General features: G+C 41.3%; 2 protein-coding genes and 1 long non-coding RNA gene across 7 annotated transcripts in view; 1 reads left to right on the forward strand and 2 right to left on the reverse strand.

The window, feature by feature from the left end:
- CAPN3 (calpain 3) overlaps positions 1 to 10,880 on the reverse strand; it is a 42,956-nt gene extending 32,076 nt beyond the window's left edge. For both annotated transcript variants that reach the window (XM_072962612.1, XM_072962611.1), the window contains exon 1: positions 10,564 to 10,880. In XM_072962612.1, coding sequence (XP_072818713.1) covers positions 10,564 to 10,872 — 309 coding nt within the window. In that variant the 5' untranslated portion in view covers positions 10,873 to 10,880. The remainder of the gene's footprint in view (positions 1 to 10,563) is intronic.
- A 2,858-nt stretch (positions 10,881 to 13,738) lies between these two features.
- On the forward strand, positions 13,739 to 18,828 carry LOC116278026 (uncharacterized). The gene is made up of 3 exons (XR_004187431.2): positions 13,739 to 13,928; positions 15,507 to 15,726; positions 18,699 to 18,828. It is a non-coding gene; the product is annotated as an uncharacterized lncRNA (long non-coding RNA).
- The window catches only part of GANC (glucosidase alpha, neutral C), a 64,230-nt gene continuing 57,250 nt past the window's right edge, over positions 16,446 to 23,425 (reverse strand). For all 4 annotated transcript variants that reach the window (XM_072962606.1, XM_006201687.4, XM_072962607.1 and 1 more), the window contains 2 exons: positions 18,696 to 18,799; positions 16,446 to 18,092 (listed from right to left, as the gene is read on the reverse strand). In XM_072962606.1, the coding sequence (XP_072818707.1) occupies positions 17,983 to 18,092; positions 18,696 to 18,799 (214 nt within the window). In that variant the 3' untranslated portion in view covers positions 16,446 to 17,982. The remainder of the gene's footprint in view (positions 18,093 to 18,695; positions 18,800 to 23,425) is intronic.

The raw sequence follows: 23,425 nt of genomic DNA on the forward strand, positions 1-23,425 counted from the left end.
TTCCTTTTTGTATTCTTTTTCATCAGCTATCCCAGTTTCTAGATTTTTGTTGTGAAAAATTTCAAACTTATAGAAGAGTTTAAAGAATGGATACCCATATAGCCTACATCTAGACTGAACAGTTGTTAACATTTTGCTCTCTTTGTTTTATCTATCTATATATGTGTATATAGAGCTTGGTTTTTTGCTGAACCGTTTGAAAGAGTGTTGTAGGTATCATGGCACTTTACACCTAAATACTTAGGAGTTTCCTTAGGCTACACCAGGCATCTCCTACGGACAAGAACAATCTCCTACTGACCATAGTACCACTATCACTAAGAAAATTAACCATTACTCTCTAATATTATTCAAGATCCAAATCCATATGCTAATTTTTGGGGTCTTTCCCCACATGTCTTTTATAGCTGCTTTTACTTTTTGAACCAGAATCCAATTAATGTTCACACATTGAAACTTAATAATTCAGTAATTGGATTAGGTGGTGTTGAAGTGAGAATTAGTGAACTGGAAGCTAGATCAGAAAAAAACCACTTGGAATACCACACAGAGAATCAAACAGATGGGAACATTTTTTTAAAAGGGGGAAAAAAGAGGCTAAGATCTATGTGGAATAGACCAAGGTAAGTTCAGCATATATTTAATTGGAGGTATAGAAGAAGATAATAGAAAATATGGGGAGAATTAACATTTTAAGAGATTTTCTACAATTGACCAATGACTCCAGTCCACAGATTCAAGATCCCAGTGAATCCTAAGCAGGAAAAATATAAGGAAATATATGTTTAGACGCAACATAGTGATACTGCAGAATACCCTAGACAGAGAGAAGATCTTAAAAGCAGTCAGAGAGAAAAGGCAGATAGTCTCTTAAGGGATACTAATTAGAATGTCTGCTGATTTCAACAGCAATGGAAGCCAGAGGGCAGTACTGAGAATCAACCTAGGTCTAATTACTCATGAAAGCTACTTTAAGAGTGATAGCAAATTTCATACAGATAAAAATTGAAAATGCTTACTACAAATAGACCCCCTACTAAAGGAACTTCTAAACAATGCACTTTAGGAAAAAGTAAAATTATTCTAGAACGAAAATTCTAAGTCTCAAGAGGAACAGTAAACAAAGAAATTAGAAAATGTGTGTAAATCTAAGCAAATATTGAAAAATTATAATATTTTCTAATTTTTAAGTTTGAAAAATAAAGATAGAGCTAAAATTCTGAACAACAATAGCATATTAGGAGTATTTCAAGTGCTCTAGGATCCTCATTATTTGTGAGAAAAATAATGTTATTGATCAATTTCAGGCTTTGTCAAGATAAATATGTATGTTAACAATTCAGGGCAACCACTGAAAAATTAGAGATAGTAACTTCCAAACTAGTAGAAAGGAAAAAAAAAAAGAGAGAAAGCACTTTTTAATCAAAATTTGGGGGGGAGGATTAGATTTACATACTTGTTTATTTAAATGGAGATAGTGGGGATTAAACCCAGGACGTCATGCATGCTAAGCATGCACTCTACCACTGAGCTATACCTCCCCCTCTCTTTTTAATCACATTTTTTAAAGGACATAAAGAGGAGAATAGGAGCATTTCAAAAGCAATACAATCAGAAAAGTTGTGGTTAAGCTGATAGACATAAACCCAAAGTATATCAGTGCTCATAATCAATGTAAATAGACTAAAATCTCCAGTTAAAAGATGAAAGTTTACAGATTGGCTTTTAAAAAAAGCTTTTATAAATGGTTTATAAGAAACACACCCGAGACATCAGGACATAGAAATGTTGGAAGTAAAAGAATGAAAAAAGTATATATCAAGCAAAAACTTGTCCCCCAAACTGTTGTACCCACATTAATATCCAAGATGATTGACTTTAGACGGGGAAAAAAAAAGCTTTTTTTTTAAGAGATGAAGGTATTCACTAAAAATTCCTAGAAGAATAAATATTACCACTGACTCAAGAAGAAAACAATTTCAAATGATTCCATGATTATTTAGGCATTTGCATCAATAAATAAAAATCTTCCCTTAAAAAAAACACTGGCAAAATTCTACCAAGTATTTAAGAAATACTGTTTTCATCTTATACAATCTCTTTCACAGAACAGAAGAAAGAACTTTCCCTACTCATTTTAGGAGGCTAATCATAACCTTGATACCAAAATGGGACAGCACCAGAAAGGGAAATAATGTCAGTCTCACTAATGATCATACATGCAAAAACCTAAATAAAGGATTTGTAAACCAAAATTCAGTGGTATATAAAAAGACAATACATTCTAAGTTTATTTTAGTCTAAAAATGCAAGGGGTCAATATTGGAAAACTCTTAATGTGATTTTGTATGTTAACTCTTTAAAGAAGGAAAATCACATGATTTCCTCAATACATGCAGAAAAAATATTTGATAAAGTTCAACAACAATTTACGATTTAAAAGAAACTTAGCAAAGAAGGAGTAGAGGAGAACTTTCTTAGTGATAAGTTGTTTCTACAAATAAATCTATAGAAAATCTATTCAGCAGTTAAACATTAAGAATATTCCCTTTAAAACTGGGATCCCGAGGAAGATGCCTCCCACCTCTTTAATTATTAAAGTTATGCTAGAGGGGTTACCTAGTATAATAAACCAAGAATTAGGCTGCTGAATACAGTTGTGCATAACATACTGGACAGCCCTGCCATTATTTGCAAGTAACTTAACCATCTGTACAGAAACATAGACTCTATAGACAAATAACTTGGGATTAACAATCAAATTATTAGAATTACTAACAGTTTAGTATATATACTGGATATAAGAGAAAAGGTCAAAATGTGCATTTATGTCTGAGAAATGGAGTTCAATTTTAAGAAAGATGCCATTTATAAAAATAACAACAACAACAGAAGATTCCTGGGAATAAATCTGACAAAGGATGTTCAAGACCTTTATCAAGAAAAAAAATTTTTAAAGTTAATTAACAGATACTAAAGAAAACCTGTTTAAACAGAGAGACATCCCTTCTTTGTGGATAGGAAGACTCACTAATATCAAGGCATGCGTCCTTCCCCTATTGATTCAATGAAATCCTGGTAGAAATCCCAACAGGATTTTTTGGTGAAACATAACACCCTGTTTCTAAAACTTAAATGGAAAGGCAAGTAGCCAAATATATCTAAAACAATACTGAAGAAGAAAAACAAGTTGGGAGGACTTGATTTACTGTTCAAGTTGAAAAAGACAAATGACTCACTAGAAAAATGAGCAAAAGACATTAACAGGTATTTTATGGACAGCAAGATAACAAATGATCAAGAAATACATGAATTATGAAAAGATGCTCTGCCTTATTCACCAAGTGCATCTTCCCATACATTTCTTGGCTACTTCTGGCCCTGCCCCTCCCGTTTTCGGCATTATGCTGCTGAATTATTTCAGCTTGTTCCCCATGATGTCTAGAATTCTGTCCCTGTCATGACCTTCCAGAGGAGCTGCTGTCTTGTGGGATATAACGGGAGACAGTCCTAAAAGTTGTTTATAGGATTGTCACTTTCACCAAAACTTATGCTCCCCTACCTGCACTCTAGGATGGCCCTGTCATGATTCTCTGGGGAGTAGAGAAGGGCTGGCTCTCAATTGGATGCCTCATGTTGCCTTTCAATTATCATCATCACTATTTATTGACTCATTGTGCTAAGCAAGTCATATACAGTATCTAATTTAATCCTTACAATTCTATGAAAGTAGGAATTTTCATTTTCTTTTCACAGGTGAGGAAACCCAGGAGACCCAGGAGCAGTCAGTAACTTGTCTGATGTCACATTGGTAAGAGGTGAAGCTGGGATTTGAATCAAGTTTTGTTTCGTTTCCTTCCTTCCTTCCTCCCTCCCTTCCTCTCTTCCTCTCTTTCTCTCTCTCTTTCTTTCTTTCTTTCTTTCTTTCTTTCTTTCTTTCTTTCTTTCTTTCTTTCTTTTTTTCTTTCTGAGGGGGGAGGTAATTAGGTTCATTCATTTATTTATTTTTAGAGGAGGTACTGGGGATTAAACTCAGAGCCTTAGTGCATGCTAAGCATGCTCTCTACCACTTGAGCTATACCCTCCCACCCTGAATCAAGTTTCTTTGACTTTAAAACCTGTGCACTTCATCACTGTTATGCTCCTGTCTTCTGCTCCTTATCATGAATAGTAATTGCTCCCGTACCTTGAGCACCTACTAGCACTGTGGATACTAGCTCCAAACAGGCGTGTGATGAGATTATCGTTGTCCGCATTATAGAAGAGAAACTCGAAACTTGGAAAGTTTATGTGACTTACAAGGGGCAGAGCCAGGGTTCAGACCAAGTCTGGTTCTAAATCCAGCTCTCCTAACCCCTCTGCACCATGCCCCCAGTTCTTCCTCTTTGTAACTAGCCCAGTGATCCCACTTCTAAACTGTCTGACAGAAGATGACACTGAGACAGATTAGCAGACCTCCTCCAAGCTGGGTTCACTGGAATGATACCATCCCTGAAGAAACGGCACAGTGACTGGGCCCTAGGCCCGGGAGCAGAGGGCTCACTGTGCACAGCCCCCTCCCTCTCATCTCACACGGCAATGGAGTAACTTCTATTTTGTGCCAACCTAGGATTTCTTTTCAGAATTAACATAGGTCAGGTTACCCCCTGGTTGGGAAGTTACACAGGGTAGAGTGTTAAATATAGAGGCAGTGGGCACATGGAAGAGTCATCAGAGCAAGAGACCTCTGGTTGTCACCACAGGTTGTCAGAAAGCTTCCGACTTCAGAGTGCTGATGTAAGGGCCAAGCCCTGGGCCCTGGGAAGTCAGTGGTCAGCTGTCCTCCACATTTCATTCCTTTTCTTTAACTCCAGTTCACTTGATCTTAGCCAAAAGGCTGAGAAGCGATCTTTAACTCCAGTTCAGACTAAAAGGAACCAAGCTCCTTAAAGAAATGATTCGTTCCAGGCCTAGAGCAAGAAATGTGTAATATGAGCCTGGGACTTTTTGTCGTGTCCAGAAAACAAGGAAGCTACTGAGAATTAATGGGGTCGTGTAAAATGATTCAGGCAGCTTGTAGGAGGCTCCAATTGTCCAAAGATGGGACAATTTGAACATCAAAGAGAATAATGACTACAGTGGATTAAAATATGTTGCAATGCTTCCCACTAATCACACTGTTAATAGGGTGTTATTTCAAGCTGTGATACTTAAGAATAGAGAGAACGTAGGAAGACAGTCAGTTCTCCTTATTCATGGTGGTTATGTTCTAAAAAGTCACTGTGAACTCTGAATTGGTGAATACTGAGCCATTGCACCTGGAGGAAATTCAGCATTAGATTCCTGTGAGTCGCTGGTCACAATATTTTCATCAACCCATCAATGCACAGGCTTATTTTGTGTGTTTCTATTTAAAGACACCTTATTTAATATATACTATTAGTTCACATTGAACTCACAGCACCATAACTCATGCCCAAATGAAGCTTATCTAGCACATGTATTTTTCTCCCTAAGGCACATCATAGCCGTCCTGCACTTAGGACCACTAGACAGCACTTCAGCATGTGGGGGACATTTTAAACAGAGAAATCACCAACAAGTGCAGAATGTGAAAAAGCGTGACACCAAACAGACTATGAGAGGACACATGTTTAATGGCCTGAGAGCTGAAACCAGAAGGCAGGGGGTCACCTTGTCTGACTTCAGCTGGGACGTGCACGTAGGGCAACTCAAAGTTTTCACTGCCCTGCACGTTCCTGCAGCTAAGTGGAGAGGAGAGGCACTATGGATATTGATTTAGGGGTTACAAATAAATTTCAGTGAGTATGTGAATTCACAAATACAGAATCCACAAGTCCTGAGGATCGACTGTACATGGATCACAGCACTGGCATTCCCAGCGCTGGGAAAAAAATCACAGCTATTGGGTAAAGGTAGAAGAGTTTTATGACTATTAGATCTGAAGCAACTAAAGGAAGGATGGGCATTCTTCATGAGTAGGGAGAATTACTGTATAGAGGAAATTGGCCGACTCTGTTTCACTATCTTCTGGATCAGAGCCAGATATAATGTGCTAAAATTGTGGCTGGAAGAGTTCTGGCTAGAAATAAGGATCAACTTTCAGACTGTGAATGGTATGAACTGCAGGTTAATGAAGGAGATAGGGCATCTGCTTCCCCTTCAAAACCTTAATTAACATCAGGAAAGAAGCGCATCTTCCTGGCATGGTGGAAAGTAGTAGTTCCCGAACATTTACAGCCCTATGATTTATAAGGAGCTTTTATAGCAGTTTTTATACTGCTATATAGTATATAATCTACATATATATTCCTGGTGTTCTGCAGGTATATAATAAACTTCTGAAAGTTCAGATGGTGATTATTTAAACCTGAAGGTTGGATGAAAATGGTAAAGCAAGTGTCAGCTTCTCTTAAGCAGAACACTGAAGCCTCGTGGTGTTTTGGAGATCTTGAACCCCTGCTTCACAGCCTCTGAGAGGGCAGGGCCTCCTTGCCCCCACTCCCGGCAGTTTACTTTTTTTCTGCTTCTCTCTTTCCCCACGCCTGTGCTTTCTTTCCACATTCTGACTTCCGGCTGTGCTGGCTCAGTCCTGCCTGTGTAAATCAAGACAATAACTTCCGCCCTTTACCGACAAAAGTTACACACTTGCCTCCGGCCTTTCACAAGTTCATCAGTAAAGATGTCTTTGGGAGTCAGGTCAAGGGAAAGGGTGACACTGGCGTGTGTGGCCTCCTGCCCTGTGGCTCCCCCCACCCCACTTTGGTTTCTGTTCTAGCTCTCCTTCCTCTTGTAAGTAAATCAGTAATTGTTTTTCTTTTCTCCCCCTAGAAAACCATGTCCAGCCCCTTTTCTGTAATTACAAGACTCTTCCTAATTTTTCCTTATGCGTTTCCTCTTGAAGAGACAAGCCGAAGCTTCAGCCATGCTAAGGATTCACATGCAAGCACATTTAGATAAATACGTGTAAAATATCAAAGAGAATTCTGTAGTGGTAACAAGACCTAACCTGAAAAACGTAATGGTTTGTTTTATTTTTGAATTTTCTCTGATGTGACAGCTTGGGACAAGGGAGAGGTTAGTTCTGCCTGGATGGTGGGGACTTGAGAAGCGGCAGGAGAACAGGTCACGCAGACAGCAGCAAAGCCTGGCTGGTGGGGTCGGATCCAGGCCGACAGGCAGCCTGGGAAAAAGAGTCCAAGATGTCACATGTATTGTCCATACATCTAATCTTGGTTTCTAAACCCCAGAGTTAGATAGATTTCATTGTTAAGAGAGAGGGTTCTAAAGCCAGATTGCCCGGGTTCCATTCCCAGCTCCACCCTTTACAAACTGAGAGATCTGAGCAAGGTATTTATCCTCTGGAGACTCAGTTTCCTCATTTGTAAAGTGGGGACAACTACAGTACTTACCTGCCAGGGTTGTTGTAAAGATTAAATGAGTTAATACATGGAAGCACTTAGAATAGTTACTGTCACGTGGTGAGTTCTCAGTCAGGACTAGCTGTTCTCATTACTATCAGCCAGTAGTAGTGGCAGGTGGCCCAGGACCTCTGCAGGACTCCCCACAGGGACCTGCCTCTGGAAAACTTGCCACAAGGAGGAGCAGGTCGTTTGTTCCCATGAGGAAAAAGGAAGGAAAGGGTTGGGCTTTGCAGGTCAGGTTCTCTTTACAAACCCTGCCCTCCCCGGGGGGAGGGGAGAGGCTAGGAATGTTGTGCAACAGCAGCCCCCACCACGTGGAATGAAACACATGTTTCCCCTACACCTGTGCCCAGCGATACTGGGCAAGAGTCATCAGTCTCCCAGAAGACTTGTTCTAGAGCCGTTCTTTTCTGCACAGGGGTCTGTCATCAAGAAAATTTGGCTTAACGATTGGGAAGTAGTGCATGGTTTGCTTTCAGATCCTAGAAATAGGTGATCTAAATAAAAGCTAGAGGAATCAGATTGTTTGGCTTGGAGACTCAATGCGTGATGCCCCCTGTTAGAGGAGGAAAGGCAGTGAGGCCGCTCGGGTTCATGAGTGAGAAGGGGTCACAGGAGGCACCAGGTCTCCTTTTAAGAGGCAAAGGTTGAACGTGCAACCTGTTAACGTCACTAGAATCGTAGCTGGCCAAATGATGGAGGGGATACTTCCCCCTTTATCACATCATCATCACCACCTGATTATAATGAGTAATACTCGATTGTGAAGAACAATTCAACTTGGTTTTCAGTGATGCTGTGCCTTCGATAGTAAAAGCATGAAGCGCCTCTCATGGGACATAATCCCATTTTCAGACTGTCCAAGCCTAACAAAGGTCACTACATCTGTGGAGTGCATGGAAGACTCATGTCTCCAAGAAGTGCTTTACACTCCAGGAAGTTCTGTCGTCATTGCTATTTTTCGATTTCATTCAACGTGCTGGGTGATGCAAGTAAGTCACATGTCCTTTCTGGACCTTAATCTCATCACCTGTGTGTGAAGGGGCTGGACCACATCTCTGAGAGATTCCAACTCTGACCGTCTCTAATTCTGTATTCTACTTTATGCTAATGAACTCAGCAGGCAGGGGTTCGCTAGTCTTAACCCCAGAGGAAACAGAGACATTTTAGCCAAGAGTGGGCTCTGCTATCTGGACCTTTAGTGACTGTAGAGAATCCAGGGTTTGGGTGGCGATGGTGGTGGGAGCACAATTTGGGACAGGCCACCTGGTGCCCCTCATGTCACACTGACATCAGCAGTGTAAGTTTCAACAACAACCGAGAGCCTAGAGCATAACAGGCCCTTAGAACGTCTTTATTAATGCGCAGCTCTAGCTTTTAAGACCAAAATCCACTGGCGATGTCACTAAAAGCATGATTTGTAAATGTTTTGGTCTTTTTCTCTGCAGTGCTATTAGAAAAGACTTTCGGGAACTCCCAGCCTTGGAGTGCAGGGCTGTCCTTATCTCCCAGCGGTCAGCCCCTCCGATGTGGGACTTCATCCACTACCAGCAGCTGAGTGCCTACTGTGGGCCTGGCGCTTTGCTGGGTGAGGGGGTCCAGAGATGAGCAGGAATGCTCCCTGCTCTCAGCCGGCGGGAGCATATGTGGGGGGGCTTGCAGGAAGTGACACCTGAGCAGAGTTTTGCAGTGAGGGTAAGGAAGAGCAAATCAGGTGGAAACAAGAAGGGCATGGCAGGCAGAGCACGAGCACAGGCTACAAGTCCCAAGACGATGGAACGAGAGAGCAGCCGAAGGTGTCGGGGTGAGGGGGCCACAGACAGGGAGGCCAGGGCCAGCTGGAGAGGGGCCTATAGCCCAGGTAAGGCGTGTGGACTTATCTGAAGGCATGGGGAGGTGGGGGAGAACTGTGTCGCTAAAGATATTTCATCAGGGAAGTGACGTGTGCTCCTCTGCACTCTGGCAGCAGGGCAGTGACTGAGTTGGAGAATGAAGTTCTTTCCCGTCCTCTCCTCTAAACCGAGGGCCCTCAGGATAGTCCTGACAGAGCCGACAGGAGAGGAGAGGAGCTCTTGTGGAACACACAGGGTGAGAACAGGGCTGTTGGATAGTTCATCTCAATTAAAAAGAAAAACATGGCTAACACATAGCACTGGGCCTCAGTTTAACCTGATTAAGCTAATGAATAGCCCTGGGGACAAAATGGTTTCCTCAGGACGGTTTCTCTCCTTGCCTTCTGATCCCGTACCGCCCTGATCGTGGTCTCCTGACAGTGCCACTCTTTTTCAAAGCCTGTCTTCCCCTCAGGACTCTAGGCTCCAGAAGAGCAAGCACTTTTGTTTTTCTTATTTATGCAGTTTCTCAGTTGCTTTCCTAGTTTCTGGCTCTAGTAGGTGTTCAATAAATATTTCTTGAATTAAGAACAAGAGTCGTCCTGGAGGTATGATGAAAGAACAGAGCCAGGGGAATACGACTTTCCTCCTGGTCGATCACTGTAATCGGAACCCAGAGGCTGGAAGAGTTACTAAAAGAGAAAGGGCTTTAATCCGGGCTGTCACGCGCACCCTGGATAGACTTCACTCTGGTTGCCTTTATTTCCTCTCTTGTGAGGTGAGGTAGATGGATACAAACAATTGCTAGGATTTCTCCTTCTAACCCTAACATTTTGCGTGAAAAAGTAGTCTCTGCTGCCACTCTCCTCGTTCCTGGGCTCTGTATTTCAGAAAGACATGGCTACCGGTAAACTAAAAAGAACATCATGATTTTAGCCTTTCCGTGAGAAACTGAACGAGTCTTACAAAGATGCAAGATACTTAAACAGAGGAGGTAGATCTGGACTGCCCTCCTGGTCAGAATTTTGGGAATTCCAGTTTGGAGTTTGTTCTGGGAAAGGAATATTTACTTTTATAGGATGAATGAAACTGAGTGCCAAATGCTTTTATGAAAAGCAAGATTTTGTTCAGAGAGAGACAGAGCAGAGAGGGAAAAGCAGCCCTGCCTCCCCTGGGGACAGAGCCCGCGGGGCTGCCGCCAGGGCCCTGCCCCCAGTGCCCGTGTGCACCGCGGAGCTGCGGGGAGGCGCTGAGGGCGAGGGTTTCTCTGAGGGGAAAAACCCAGCGGTGACCAGTCAGCTACTCACCGGAGGTCTCTTCCACACGAACTGGATGGGGAACTTCTGGCTATAAAAGAGAGAGGTCTCATCCGGTGGGAACTCAGGATCCACGTAAAGAACCTTCTTTTCTAGACATTTCTTGTGAAGCTGCTCAAATGTCTTCTCTTTCACTCCGATAATGGGAAAATTGCGGCTGATGATGGCTGAGTAGATGCCACTTGGGTTTCCGCCCCCGGCCTCGGTGTTCTTGCCCTGGGCTGCTTGGGGGATTGGCCCCGGGGACCTGGGCTCAGCCCCTGTCTGAGGGGCCACAGACGCGCTAATGACGGTAGGCATGGCAGGCAGATCTGGAAGGAAAAGGGTTTTAAAGAAAACAAGACACAGCTACCTTTAAGGAAAGGAAGCAACTGCAAACGGGAAGTTGCAGTGATTCTGTCATCGGAGAGAAAAATGTCCACATCCAATTCAAAGTTTAAAGTCCATTGAGAGGTTGTCCAGCTTGTGCCTGTCTTAAAAACTGAGCTGTGATCTGGAAGCCACCAGTTTTCCTAAGGAAGGGGCACTAAAGGATTTCTACAGCAGTTCCTGCGTTGGGGGCTCCTGTCAGCAGCATACATGCCAGAGGGAGAGAAAGAAAGTGAGGGTTGTGTTTCAGTGGCCTGAAGAAGCTTGAGCCAGGAAAACCAAAAATAGGCATGAAGAAAGATCATGAGTATGAGAGCGAGAGAGAGGCTCGCGAGCAGCTAGACGGCATGGTTGAGAGAGGAGGACCTGGCCAGGGATGTCCCTGTGCTGCCGTTAAGTGCTGGTGGTGTCAGGAGATGAAAGGGGAATATCTGAGAGAGTTGAACCCTGAAAGTTAGCAAAGAATGATGGATGTGTTATTGAATTGGCAGTTATCCAGACTGTAAAACTATTGGCTCCCAATTAGTGGAGAACAATATCGAGAAAAGCTAGCAAGGGTGAATGTGAAATACTGGATTCTAGGAGAATATTCTAGGCATACTTGAGAACATGATTTTTACTTTCTAAAATTCAAGCATATCAGAACATTATTCAACTGGATTTGGCATCTCTTCTAAATGTTCTGGTGTCAGCGTTTGGTGAAACTGTCTGGGTAGAAAGTGCCACTCAGCAGAGTCCTCAGTTGAGAAAATCCCTGTCTCTCCTTGCCCACTTGACCTAGCCATCCCTTGTCTCTCCCCAACCCCTAAAGAAACACTGGGACCAGATCTTCTACAAAAAATGCACCGGAGTATATAGATTAATCAGGCGTGCCACATTAGGCATCTGAGTCAGAAGCTGGAATTGGATACCGAGCCTAGTTGGCTGTGAAGTCCCGGGATGTCAAACCCAAAGAGCTGGCTTCAGGGCTCTTAGATGAGACCAAAGTGGCTCTGGGGAAGGGAACTGCCTGCGTGGCCTCGCCCTCGTCTTCTACTGATGGTAGCTGCTACCTGGGCTATGAGGAGATGGCCGTATTCCAGATGTGGCTGAGTGGAGGCTAGTTTGCAGTCCTGCCTGTTTTCATGTGACCATCTCATCAGCCCAAGGCTAGAGGCTATGAGAGGTGGGAAGTGACCGCTGAAATAAAGAGTAATGCCAGGCTCTTGATCCCTGGGGTTGCAGCTTTGAGGAGCCCTGAACCTGCAGTTGCAGCTTGTAGGAACCATCAGCCTATTCTCCCATCCCTCTAAGGAAATGCCCAAGGATCTTTACTACTACTCTTGGGGAGGCAGAATAGAGGAGGGTGGCATCTGAAGGCTGACTGCCTAGGTTCAGAGTCTGGGCTGCTCACTGGCTGTGCCTGTGTAGCTTTAGGTGAATTATTTCTTCCTATGTCTCAGTTTTCTCACCTATAAAATGGGTATAATGATAGTCATTCAGTTATTGAGTTGTAAAAATTAATCAAATTATGTACAGCATTTAAAATAGTGTCGGGATTGTCATAAGCACATAATAAGTGTTATTGTTAGGGATGAACCGAAGTTAATATGACTTTTGGGTTTAAGCGGGTTGAATGACAGTCACTCATTGGTACAAATCAGTATTCACTCTATGGACATTTACTGAACACCCTCCACGTGTACTGCTCTGGGATAGGGCCATGTGGTCAGTCTCAGTCAGAGGCATGCCTTTCTGCACTAAAAGAGCCTCTAAAAAGACTCACCCTCAAACTCACTAGTGGAATGGAAAGCAAGGGAAGGGGGGTGGTTTCCTTTCCCCACCATCATATGTACCATCGTATGTTTGAGTCCCAGCCCAGTGCTCTATATCACCTTGAAATTCACTGCACTGGCTTGTATCTAATGTTTCTGTTTACTGAGCTTCCTATTTTCCCACAAGACTATAAGCTCCATGAAGGTAGGAACTGGGTCCCCATTCCACCCTCAGGGTTAAGCACATAGAAGGCGCTTAATAAATATGTGTTGTATATCTGCTGAATGAAAATTCCCTTTGTGAGGAGAAATTTCTTTCAGTTCTTATTGCTTTGCCAATGCAATCAAAGTATCTTGGTTGACTTGCCCCTGTGGGAGGAGCTGTCTTCAGGCCACACACATGCTGACCATCTCGTTGTGTGATAGAGCTCAGCCTCTTGTCACAGTAGAATGGGAATATCCGACACACAGAGTGCACAGTGCTACTCATTTCTCCAGTTCCACCAATTGTGGATAAAACCCCCTTTCAGATTAGCATGTCCAAACTCAAGGTTCATACAACTGCACAGCTGTAGAAACTCATGTTATCGGTGAGAAGTTCAATCTGAGCCCATGAACAAAGGCAGATAATGAGCATGTAAACAGCTGCACATTTCAATTCCCCAGAAGCCTCTTCAAGGATAAAGAACTCATTTTTACAACATATTTCAGCCAAGATCATGCAATATCTGTGGCTGGAATGGTTGCTGTTGCACCAACAAGATAATTAATGATTGCATATCTCTTGTCTTCCACCAACATTTCTTTGACTCAGCACTGTTGTAATCAATGTATTTGCTTGTAATTAAAACACCCACCATTCATTAAGTGCCTAATGTGAGCTAGCCACTTCATTATAGTTTTAAAAACTTTTAATTTTAAACATACAGAAGTGTTGCAAAGATAGCACAGAGTTCCCATATACCCTTCGACAGCCTCCTCTCATGTTTACACCTTATATAACCACAGTACAATGATCAAAACCCAGGAATTAATATTGGTAAGATGCTATTAATTGAACTACAAGACATATTTTGATTTCTTCAGTGTTTTCATTAGTGGTTTTTTTTCCCTTCTGTTACAGAATCCGAGCTGCATTACATTTCATTGTCTTGTTTCCTTAGAGCCCTCGAATCTCTGATGGTTCCAGTTTTTGTTTCTCCTGAATTTTGCAATTTTGAAGAGTACTTGCAGGTATGTTGCAGAATGATGTTGATGTGTTTTATTACAGGTGGTATCATCCTTGATTACTTGGCTAAGGTGGTGCCTGCCAGGTTTCTCCAAAGTCAAGTTACTATGTTTTCCTTTCCATACATATGGAGTTTTTTAAATCTGTACAACAACCCTGCAGGTTTGATTAATCCCATTTACAACTGAGAAAACTTGAGATATCTGCTGTATTTTTCCAGCTAAGCCATGGGAAAGAAACTCACAGAAGTTTAGAGATCCTCTCTTTTCTGTGACAAAAGGGGAAATCAAGGCCTAGAGGGATTAAATGACACTCTGCCAGTTAAACCACAGAACCACACGAGACCTCAGGTGTCCTGATACCCAGTGAAGGAGTAAATGAGTGATGAAGACCAAATGTGAATTAGGCATAAGATCTCTGGATCCTTGCATATAAATAGTCCGGGCTTCCCTTCCCCTAGGTCTGATTGGAGTGGAATCTAACACCGTCAGCCCTGCAGAAAACAACTGTCAAGAAGCAGCTGTCTAATTCTGGCTGGCCTTTCTGTGGCTCTGCAGTCTTCAGCAAGGCTGGTCATAAGACAGGCGGATCTGATATCAGATGCCAATGTCTCCTTCATTTCTGCTAGAATGCGAGTTACGTGGCCTCCATTGTCTGTGGTTAATACGGCAGTCTGTTTCCAGTGGAGTTGCTGATGGCTTTCTATCCCCTGGGCTGAGAAGTTATTTTAGTCTAAAGTGCGTCCCCTCTCGGCCCCACCCCCACCCCCCAAATCACGCAGGGCATTCAGAGGGTTTGGTAGATGGAAATCTTTTATTTTTTTTTTAACACTTTTTTATTGAGTTATAGTCATTTTGGCAGATGGAAATCTTAAAAGCAGGGTGGAATGCTTGATATTGTCACAGGAGTTCCATTACTAAGAAGGCTTTTAGGTAGAATGGTCAATGATGAGCTAAAATCCATTAAACTCCATATATTTACGTGTTCTGACAATGTTTCTGCTGCCTATCATTATGATACACTGATACTGAAAGAAATGTGGAAGAGTGAAGGAATTCTGCACACAGACCAAACTCTAGAATTTCAGTCTCCCCTACAGTTATAGCGATCTGATAGGCCGGTTTCAGTTAACCGGATATGAGGCTCAGTACAACTTTAAGGCAAATTCATGGTGACAAGATAGGCTTTCCACTCTAGGGAGCCTTTAGCGGAATGGCCCCATCTGGGAATGGCCCCATCTGGGACTGGCCCTGGTCATGCTGATGGACCAGGACCCTGGAGTTCACTTAGTTCTGAAATGAGCTGTACCCCAGAATATAATTGGTCGTGCAGGTCCTTTAAATGAAACCAGCCTCCTAGTACCTAGTCAAACTGGAACCTACATCCTGGGATCCCTCCTATAAGGAACTGACCACCCCAGGTCCACCGTAGTAAGGATCTGCAGGATGACTTAGACCAGGGGAAAGAAGGAAGGTGACCAAACTGGCCTTCCAAATGCATGAAGGACTTCCCCTGACCACTAGACAGCTCATCTGCCCTAAATAAATGCCTGCCATGAACACGTGTTCCATTCCCTTTCTTAGCGTGAGTACCCTCCTGAAGGCTTCCTGGTCAGCTCCTGCAGTCAGACATGGAGAAGCACACGTAGTGCTGCCACAGTGTGGGTGCTGCGGGGTCCTGGTGCTCCGAGGATGGCATCTGTGTTCCCTGAAGGAGAGGACTTGGCTTGGCCTGGCATTTCTCAGGTAAAGAACAGCTGACCTGGCGAAGATTCGGAAGAGGGCTGCTGCATCAGAAATAGAGGTATTTTCTTGTACTGGAGTTCATTCTCTACTCCGTCTGTTTCATCCTATTTTCCACACCACAGCTTATAAGCCTTTACAGTAATAGAAACCAAACATTTTAAAGCTATTAGATACTATGGAGATATGGCTCAGCACCTTTGTTTTTAAAATTGTTCCTTTGAAATAGTTTAAAACTTACAGGAAAGTTGAAAATACAGGATAAGGAGTTCCTACATAGCTTTCATCCAGATTCAACTGTAACATTTTAACACATTTTGCTGATTTTCTCTCTCTGTCTCTGTCTCTTTTTCTCATACATAAATTATTTTCTGAGCCATTTGAGAGTAAGTCTGAGCTAATGTTGGCCCATTACCCTTTCATATTTCCATGTGTATTTCCTAAAAACAAGGAAATTCTTCTCTATATAGTCAGTACAGCTCTCAAAATTAGGAAAATTACCATGTAATCAAAAGATTCCATTCAAATTTTGCCAATTATCCCAATAATATCCCTTATAGTTCCAGAATCCAACCCCAGATCACACATCTGCTGCCCTGTCTCTTAAGTGCCCCCTTCAATCTGGAACAGTTCTTATATTAGGCAATTTGTGGCTTACTTATGGTGCAAAGCTCAAATCTCAACTGATACAATGAAATGTGTCCAGGAGGAAATGCACAATGTTCACTATATCTGGAGGGAAGAGTCCTATGTGAGAAAAGTAAATCAGAAACAGATACATTCAATGCTCAATTTTTAATCAATCAAATCCATCAGACAACGAATTACAGCCAATCATTACTGAAAGCCAAGTATAATGGTGCTCTGGCTGATACAAGATAAATATAATGTGCTCTTTTACACACAAGACAGACAAAACTGAAACATGGAGGGACCATCCCTGAGAATGCTCAGTAGATTGCATATTATAAGTGGGACAGCATTTCAGAGAAGGGCAAAATCACTGCTCCTGGTAAAGGGGAGTGAGGGTGTCAGGGTAGTTGGAAAGGCTCTGTAGAGAAGTGGGATTTGAGTTGGGCCTGGATGGATGGTAGATGTGCATAGGAAGAGGGCAGGCAGTGGATACTGGGGCCCAGGGAACAGAAGGCACAGAGGTGGCACCCAGCAGGTTGCTAGGTGGAGGAAGCCTGATAAGAAAAGGTGCACGCTGAGGAGTGCTGAGGACACGAGGCTGCCCGAGCACATGCTGCGGAGGCAGGGAGTCCCTGGGGTCTCCAGAGCAGGGGCGTCCTGAGGGACTGGTCTAGTGTAATGTTCTGTCCCATGCCAAGCTGTGCCAGAGCCCGAGGCAAAAGTAAAACTCAGTAATATTGATCCTGTCATTTAAAATTTTGGTATTTTGTTCATCATGGATTTTTCATATTAATTTTGATTTTTAAAAATATTGCATTAAAATATTATTTACTTTGATTACTGTGACTTTTGGCATCACTTTAAATTTTGTGCCCAAGGCAAGTGGGCCTTGACCTTGCCTTACCCTTGTCCCAGTCCCGTGTTCTATTTCTGAAGTTTGATAGTGACATGGGTATTTATTTTATTATTATTAATTATAGCTTACTCATGTTACAAATATTCTTTGGTTAGTAGACAGTATTTAATAAAAACAATTACTATAAAGAAATTAGAATTTTAAGAAGATTAATTTGGAACTTTGAAGCCCAAAAGACATGACAGGGAAAAGAATCCTGAGTCGGTCTCTAGGGTAGACTAACTCCCTGTTGCTGCAGTGCATGCAGTGCAAGCAGACAAGGGTCATTTTGTCCAGGTCTAAGTGGGTAAAAGAGAACTATGGGGGGTGCCAGGGGCTGTCACTTGGAGATAGGCCTCGAGCAGCTCAGCTGCTGTAGCCCATGTGTCTCTGCCACGTGGACTCTTCCACAGATCAGCCACACAAGGTAGGCCTGGCCCACCTTTCACATAAAACAAACCCACCCAGCTGTGCTCAATGAGAAGCCGTCACTGGACCACAGTGCTTACCACAGGCCATGGTCATAGGAGCAATGGAAGATTTGTGAACCCTATAAATTGTCTCAGGGCCACTTGCGTCTAGAAGAGGTGGTGTGTGATACGAAGAGTATTACTAATACATCTAAAAATGTAAAATCTGAAAGCTGTTGTCCATTAGTAACTGGTGACTAATGAAAGATTACTTTGAGCCAGAGAAAATTAGCATGCAGCACAAATGTCAAAAAAGTCCCCAGGAAAGGCCGAAAGGTGCAGGCCGCTCCCTGCGCTTGTTACCAGGTGCACTGCTCTGTCACTGGATGTGGACCTTCCAGTCAGCGCCAATGTTCAGCGAGAGCTTCTCCAGGCTCAGAGTGGACGTTTTGGCACAATATGTAAAAGCCACGGGCTGAGCTTTACCATCTAGATATCAAAATAGTAAAACGGAAAGTGTGATGAATGTCTAGGAGAGAAAAAATGTTTTCTTTGAATCTAAAATGTTTCTGTCTCTGTCATAAACCCTTATACCCTATATAGGAGAATCCAAATTAATAGCACGTGTACCCGTGGACTTCAAGGAATTTTTTAAACATGAAACACTCTATTGTTTTGAGTACAAGATTGGCTGAAAAGAAACTGTAAGGAACAAAGTGATTTATTCAACAAATTCAGTAGGTAAAAAGGATATATCCTATCCCGTGGCCTTTAAGGAACTCCATAAACATGAGTGGGGTTCTTCATTGTGTCAGATATTTACAGTTTAAAAAACATATTCAGAGAAGCTACAGTATTACTTCAAACCTCAGATAGTTTCCCTTAGGAAAATATTAACCGCTTACAGTGAGCAGAAGGACCCGCTGATGAAGACGAGCAGGATGGCCTCGTTCCCTCTAGATGCTAGTATATTCGGCCCCTGTCAGAAAGTGCGGGGCCCACTTGCCTAGCACGTTAAGTCAGTTTTAGGCTAATCATCTCTTCACTGCAGATACTTATATGTTTACAAAAACAAATGGCCTGTTTCCTCACCAGATGAGTGGGCGGTCACAGAAGACGGCTGCTTCTTGAGGCCTAGGAAAAAGATCTGCTCCACTACACACTTGCTGGGATAACGACCCCTCTCGTCGGCACAACTGGAATAGATACATCAAATGGCATCAGGAAAAGGAGAGGAACAGAGGTTTGGACTGGTTACCAGTTCACCATCCCAAGCCTTGTGAGTTCCCCTTCCATCTTTCCCTACAGAGATGTGAAACATAAAGATGTCACATTTACTAGGATAAAGAAATGGAAACAGATGACTCTGTGTGCTGAGGACTAGCTAACCAGTAGTCTCCCTCTAACAAGCCATTTGGAGAAAAATCACTTTTGGACACTGAAGTCCCAAATCTGGCTTGGACACTGTATTCAATTTGTAAGAAATCAGATAATGAAAGGCTGAATGGATGAATAAATGAGACTAATGGGAACTTAAACTAAATCCTTTTTAATTTTTCAGAGAGGGAAGGAAAGGAAGATAGAGAATAGAGAAGGGATGTTCATGGAATGATTGAAAAATACTCCTGGGGGACTCCAGACCAAATTCAGGGGTTCCTGAATTTCCCTCTTCTTACAGATGCACTGAATATAAAGCTATACATGGAGCAATTCCCTCTGAGAAAAATCCAGAAATGGAGTGACTCCTACACATTGGGTGACTGAGAAAGTACCTGCATCAAAACAAGTAGGAAAGACTGAGACACACTCTTGACATAACTTCCACCCCTGGCACAGTACCATACAATTGGTAAGGAATTCCCAACTACCAGCTTCTCCAAGAATTGTGAAGGGTTTTGGACCACACTTCTAGTGCCCCAGATTTTAAGGCTCCCATCCAAGGGATGAGCCCTCAAATCACTGAGCTTTGAGAGCCAACAGGTTTTGTGTTCAGGAGTCCCACAGGATTACAGTAAATAAGGACGCAGTTGTTAACACGCAGTGCTGTGCTGTCCCCCAGAGCTCTAGTGCAGAGGGAGCAGATGAAAACACTCGTCTCCTAGGTTCTCCCTGGAATGGTCTGACTGTATACTTTCCCAGCTACTGCCCGAGGGTTGTTTCTAATCAGCTTGCATATAGGTGCTGACTGAAATCTGCCCCTTTAGGACACTGATAGATCTCAGCACACCTGCAGCTACTGGGAGTCACTAAGAAAATGGATGGCAGCTCAGATAATCACAAAGGTCTGAGAAGCAACAAGCAGCTCAAGCCAGGCTGATTGCAGAGTTCATACCCTACATGAGACCAGTCTGTTAAGACTGGAAGAGGTGGCTGGGTTAGCTAATGTGAGAAACCGACATAAAGTATCAAGGAAAATGAAACAGGAGAGTATGTTCCAAACAAAAGCACATGATGAATCTACAGAAACTTTCATGAAATGGAGGTAAGTTATTTTCCTGATAGACAGTTCAAACTAATGGTCATAAAGATGTTCACCAAGGTGAGAGAGAAATAAGTGAACAAGGTGAGAATTTCAGCAAAGAATTAGAAAATATTAAGAAGTACCAAACCAACCATAGAATTGAAGAATACAGTAAATGAACTGAAAAATTCAATAAAGGGTTTCAACAGCAAACTAGATCAAGTGTAAGAAAGGATCAGTAAACTCCAAGACAGGAGAGTGGAATTCATCCAATCAGAAAAGCAAAAAGAAAGAGAATAAAAAAGAATGAAGATAGCTTAAAGGACTTATGGGCCACTATCAGTGGACCAATATATGCAGTATAGGGGTCCTAGAAGGAGATGAGAAGAGAAAGGGGTAGACAGTTTATTCAAAGAAATAGTGGCTGAAAATTTTCCTAAGCTAGGGAAAGAAACATATCCAGATCCAGGAAGCCAAATGAATACCAAGTAAAATGACTCTAAAAAACCCACATCAAGATACATTATAATTAAATTGTCAAAAGTTAAAGACAAAGAGAGAATCTTAAACGCAGCAAGAGAAAAGCAACTTGTTATGTACAAAGGAACCTCCATGAGGCTCTCAGCAGATTTTTCTGCAGAAACCTTGCAGGTTAGAAGGGAGTGGAATGATATATTCAAATAAAAAACTGCCAATCAGGAATACTTTACCCAGAAAAGTTGTTCTTCCAAATCGAAGGAGAGATAAAGAGTCTTCCAGAAAACAAAAGCTGAAGGAGTTCATCACCACTAGACCAGCCTTACAAGAAATGCTAAATGGAGTTTTTCAGGCTGAAATGTAAGGATGCTAATTAATAACATGAAACTATATAAAAGTATTAAGCTGACTGGTAAAGGTTAATATATAGTTAAACCCAGAATATTCTAATGATGTAATGGTAGTGGGTAAATCACTTATTACTCTTCTGTAAAGGTTAAAAGACAAAAGTATTTAAAATAACTGTAACTAAAATAATTTGTTAATAGATACACAATATAAAAAGATACAGACTGTTGACATCAAAAACATAAAATGTGAGAGGACAGTGTAAAAATGTAGTTTTTTTTAATGTGTTCAAAGTTAAGTTGTTATCAGCTTAAAATAGGTTACTATAACTAAAAGATGTTTTATGTAAGCCTCATGGTAACCTATACTAAATACACAAAATATGGAGAGAAAGGAATTAAAGCATACCACTACAGAAAATCATCAAATTACAAAGACGAGAACGAGAGGAAGAAAGGAACAAAGCAACTAGAAAACAGCCAGAAAACAATTTTTAAAATGACAATAATTACTTTAAATGTATTTGGACTAAATTCTCCAAACTAAAAAGAGTGGCTGAATGGCTAAAAAAATAAGATCCAACTATATATACTGCCTGCAAGAGACTCACTTCAACTTTAGGGTGAAAGTGAAGGGATGGAAAAAGATATTCCATGCAAATGGAACCCAAAAGAAAGCAGGGGTAGCTATATTTATATCAGACAAAACAGACTTTAAGCCAAAGACTGTAACAAGAGACAGCAAAGGTCATTATATAACAATAAAGGGGTCAATTCATTAAGAGGTTATAACGTTTGTAAATATTTATTCACCCAACATTGGAGTACCTAAATATATAAAGCAAATATTAATAGATCTGAAAGAAGAAATAATTAGAAATACAATAATAGTAGGGGAGATCCAAATTCCACTTTAAACAACAGACAGTTCATCCTGACAGAAAATCAACACAGAAACATTTGATTTAAAATATACGTTAGACCAGATGTACCTAACAGGTGTACAGAGAACATTCTATTCAACAGCAGCAGAATACACATTCTTCTCAAGCACACCTGGAACATTCTCCAGGACAGATCATATGTCAAGCCAGAAAAACAACCCTTAACAAATTTGAGAAGACTGAAATTATATTGAGTATCTTTTCTCGAGTATCGATACACAATACTTTCATCAAGTATCATAATGGTATGACAGTAGAAATCAATTACAAGAAGAAAATTGGAAAATGCACAAATGCATGGAGATTAAATAACCTGCTCCTAAACAACCAATGGGTCAAAGAAGAACTCAAAGAGAAATAAAATGTCTTGAGACTAAAATTAAAATGGAAATACAACATACTAAAACTTGTGGGATTCAGCAAAAGCCTTAGAAGAGGGAACTTTATAGCAAAATATGCCTCAATTAAGAAAAAAGAAAGATCTAAAATAAACAACCTAACTTTACACTTCAAGAAACTAGGAAAAGAAGGACAAACTAAGCCCAAAGTTAGTAGGAGAAGGAAATAACAAAGATCAGGAGATACAAAGGAAATAAAACAGAGACTAAAAAGATAATAAAAAAGATCAATGAAACCAAGAGCTGGTTTTTTTTTTTTGAAAAGATAAACAAAATAGACAAACCTTTAGCTAGACTCACCAAGGGAAAAAGAACAAAAACTAAAATAAAATCAGAAATGAAAAAGGGGACATTAAATTTGATACTACAGAAATACTAAGGATCATAAGCAACTACTACAAACAATTATACTCCAACAAATTCGCTAAGCTAGAAGAAATGGATAAATTCCTAGAAACATACAAACTACTAATATGGAATCATGAAGAAGTAGAAAATCTGAACAGATTAATTACTAGTAAGGAGACTGAATTAGTAATCAAAACCTCCCAACAAGGAAAAGTCCAGGACCAAATGGCTTCACTGGTAAATTCCACCAAACATTTAAAGAATTAACACTAATCCTTTTCAAACTCTTCCAAAAAAATTAAAAATGAGGGAACACCTCCAAACTCATTTTATAAGACCAGTATTGCCCTCATACCAAAGCAGCCAGGACATTAGAAGAAAAGAAAATTATAGAACAGTATCCTTGATGAACATAGGTATAAAACTCATCAACAAAATATCAGCAAACTGAATTCAATAGTTCATTAAAAGGATTATACACCATGATCAAGTAGGATTTACTGCCAGGATGCAGAGATGGTTCAACATATGCAATAAATGTGATACATCACATTAACAAAAGGAGGGATAAAAATCATATGATTATCTCAATAGATGAGAGAAAAACATGACAAAACTCAACATCCTTTCATGATAAAAACTCTCAACAAACTGGGTATAGAAGGAATGAACCACAACATAATAGATATCATTTATGACAAGCCCATAGCTAACATTCTACTCAGTGGTGAAAAGCTGCAAACTTTACCTTTAAGATCAGGAGCAAGACAAGGATGCCTACTCTTCCCACTTCTATTCAGCATTATATTGGACATCCTAGCCAGAGCATTTAGATAAGAAAAAGAAA

This window comes from Vicugna pacos, chromosome 6 (genome assembly GCF_048564905.1).
Source record: "Vicugna pacos chromosome 6, VicPac4, whole genome shotgun sequence".
Taxonomy (NCBI): domain Eukaryota; kingdom Metazoa; phylum Chordata; class Mammalia; order Artiodactyla; family Camelidae; genus Vicugna; species Vicugna pacos.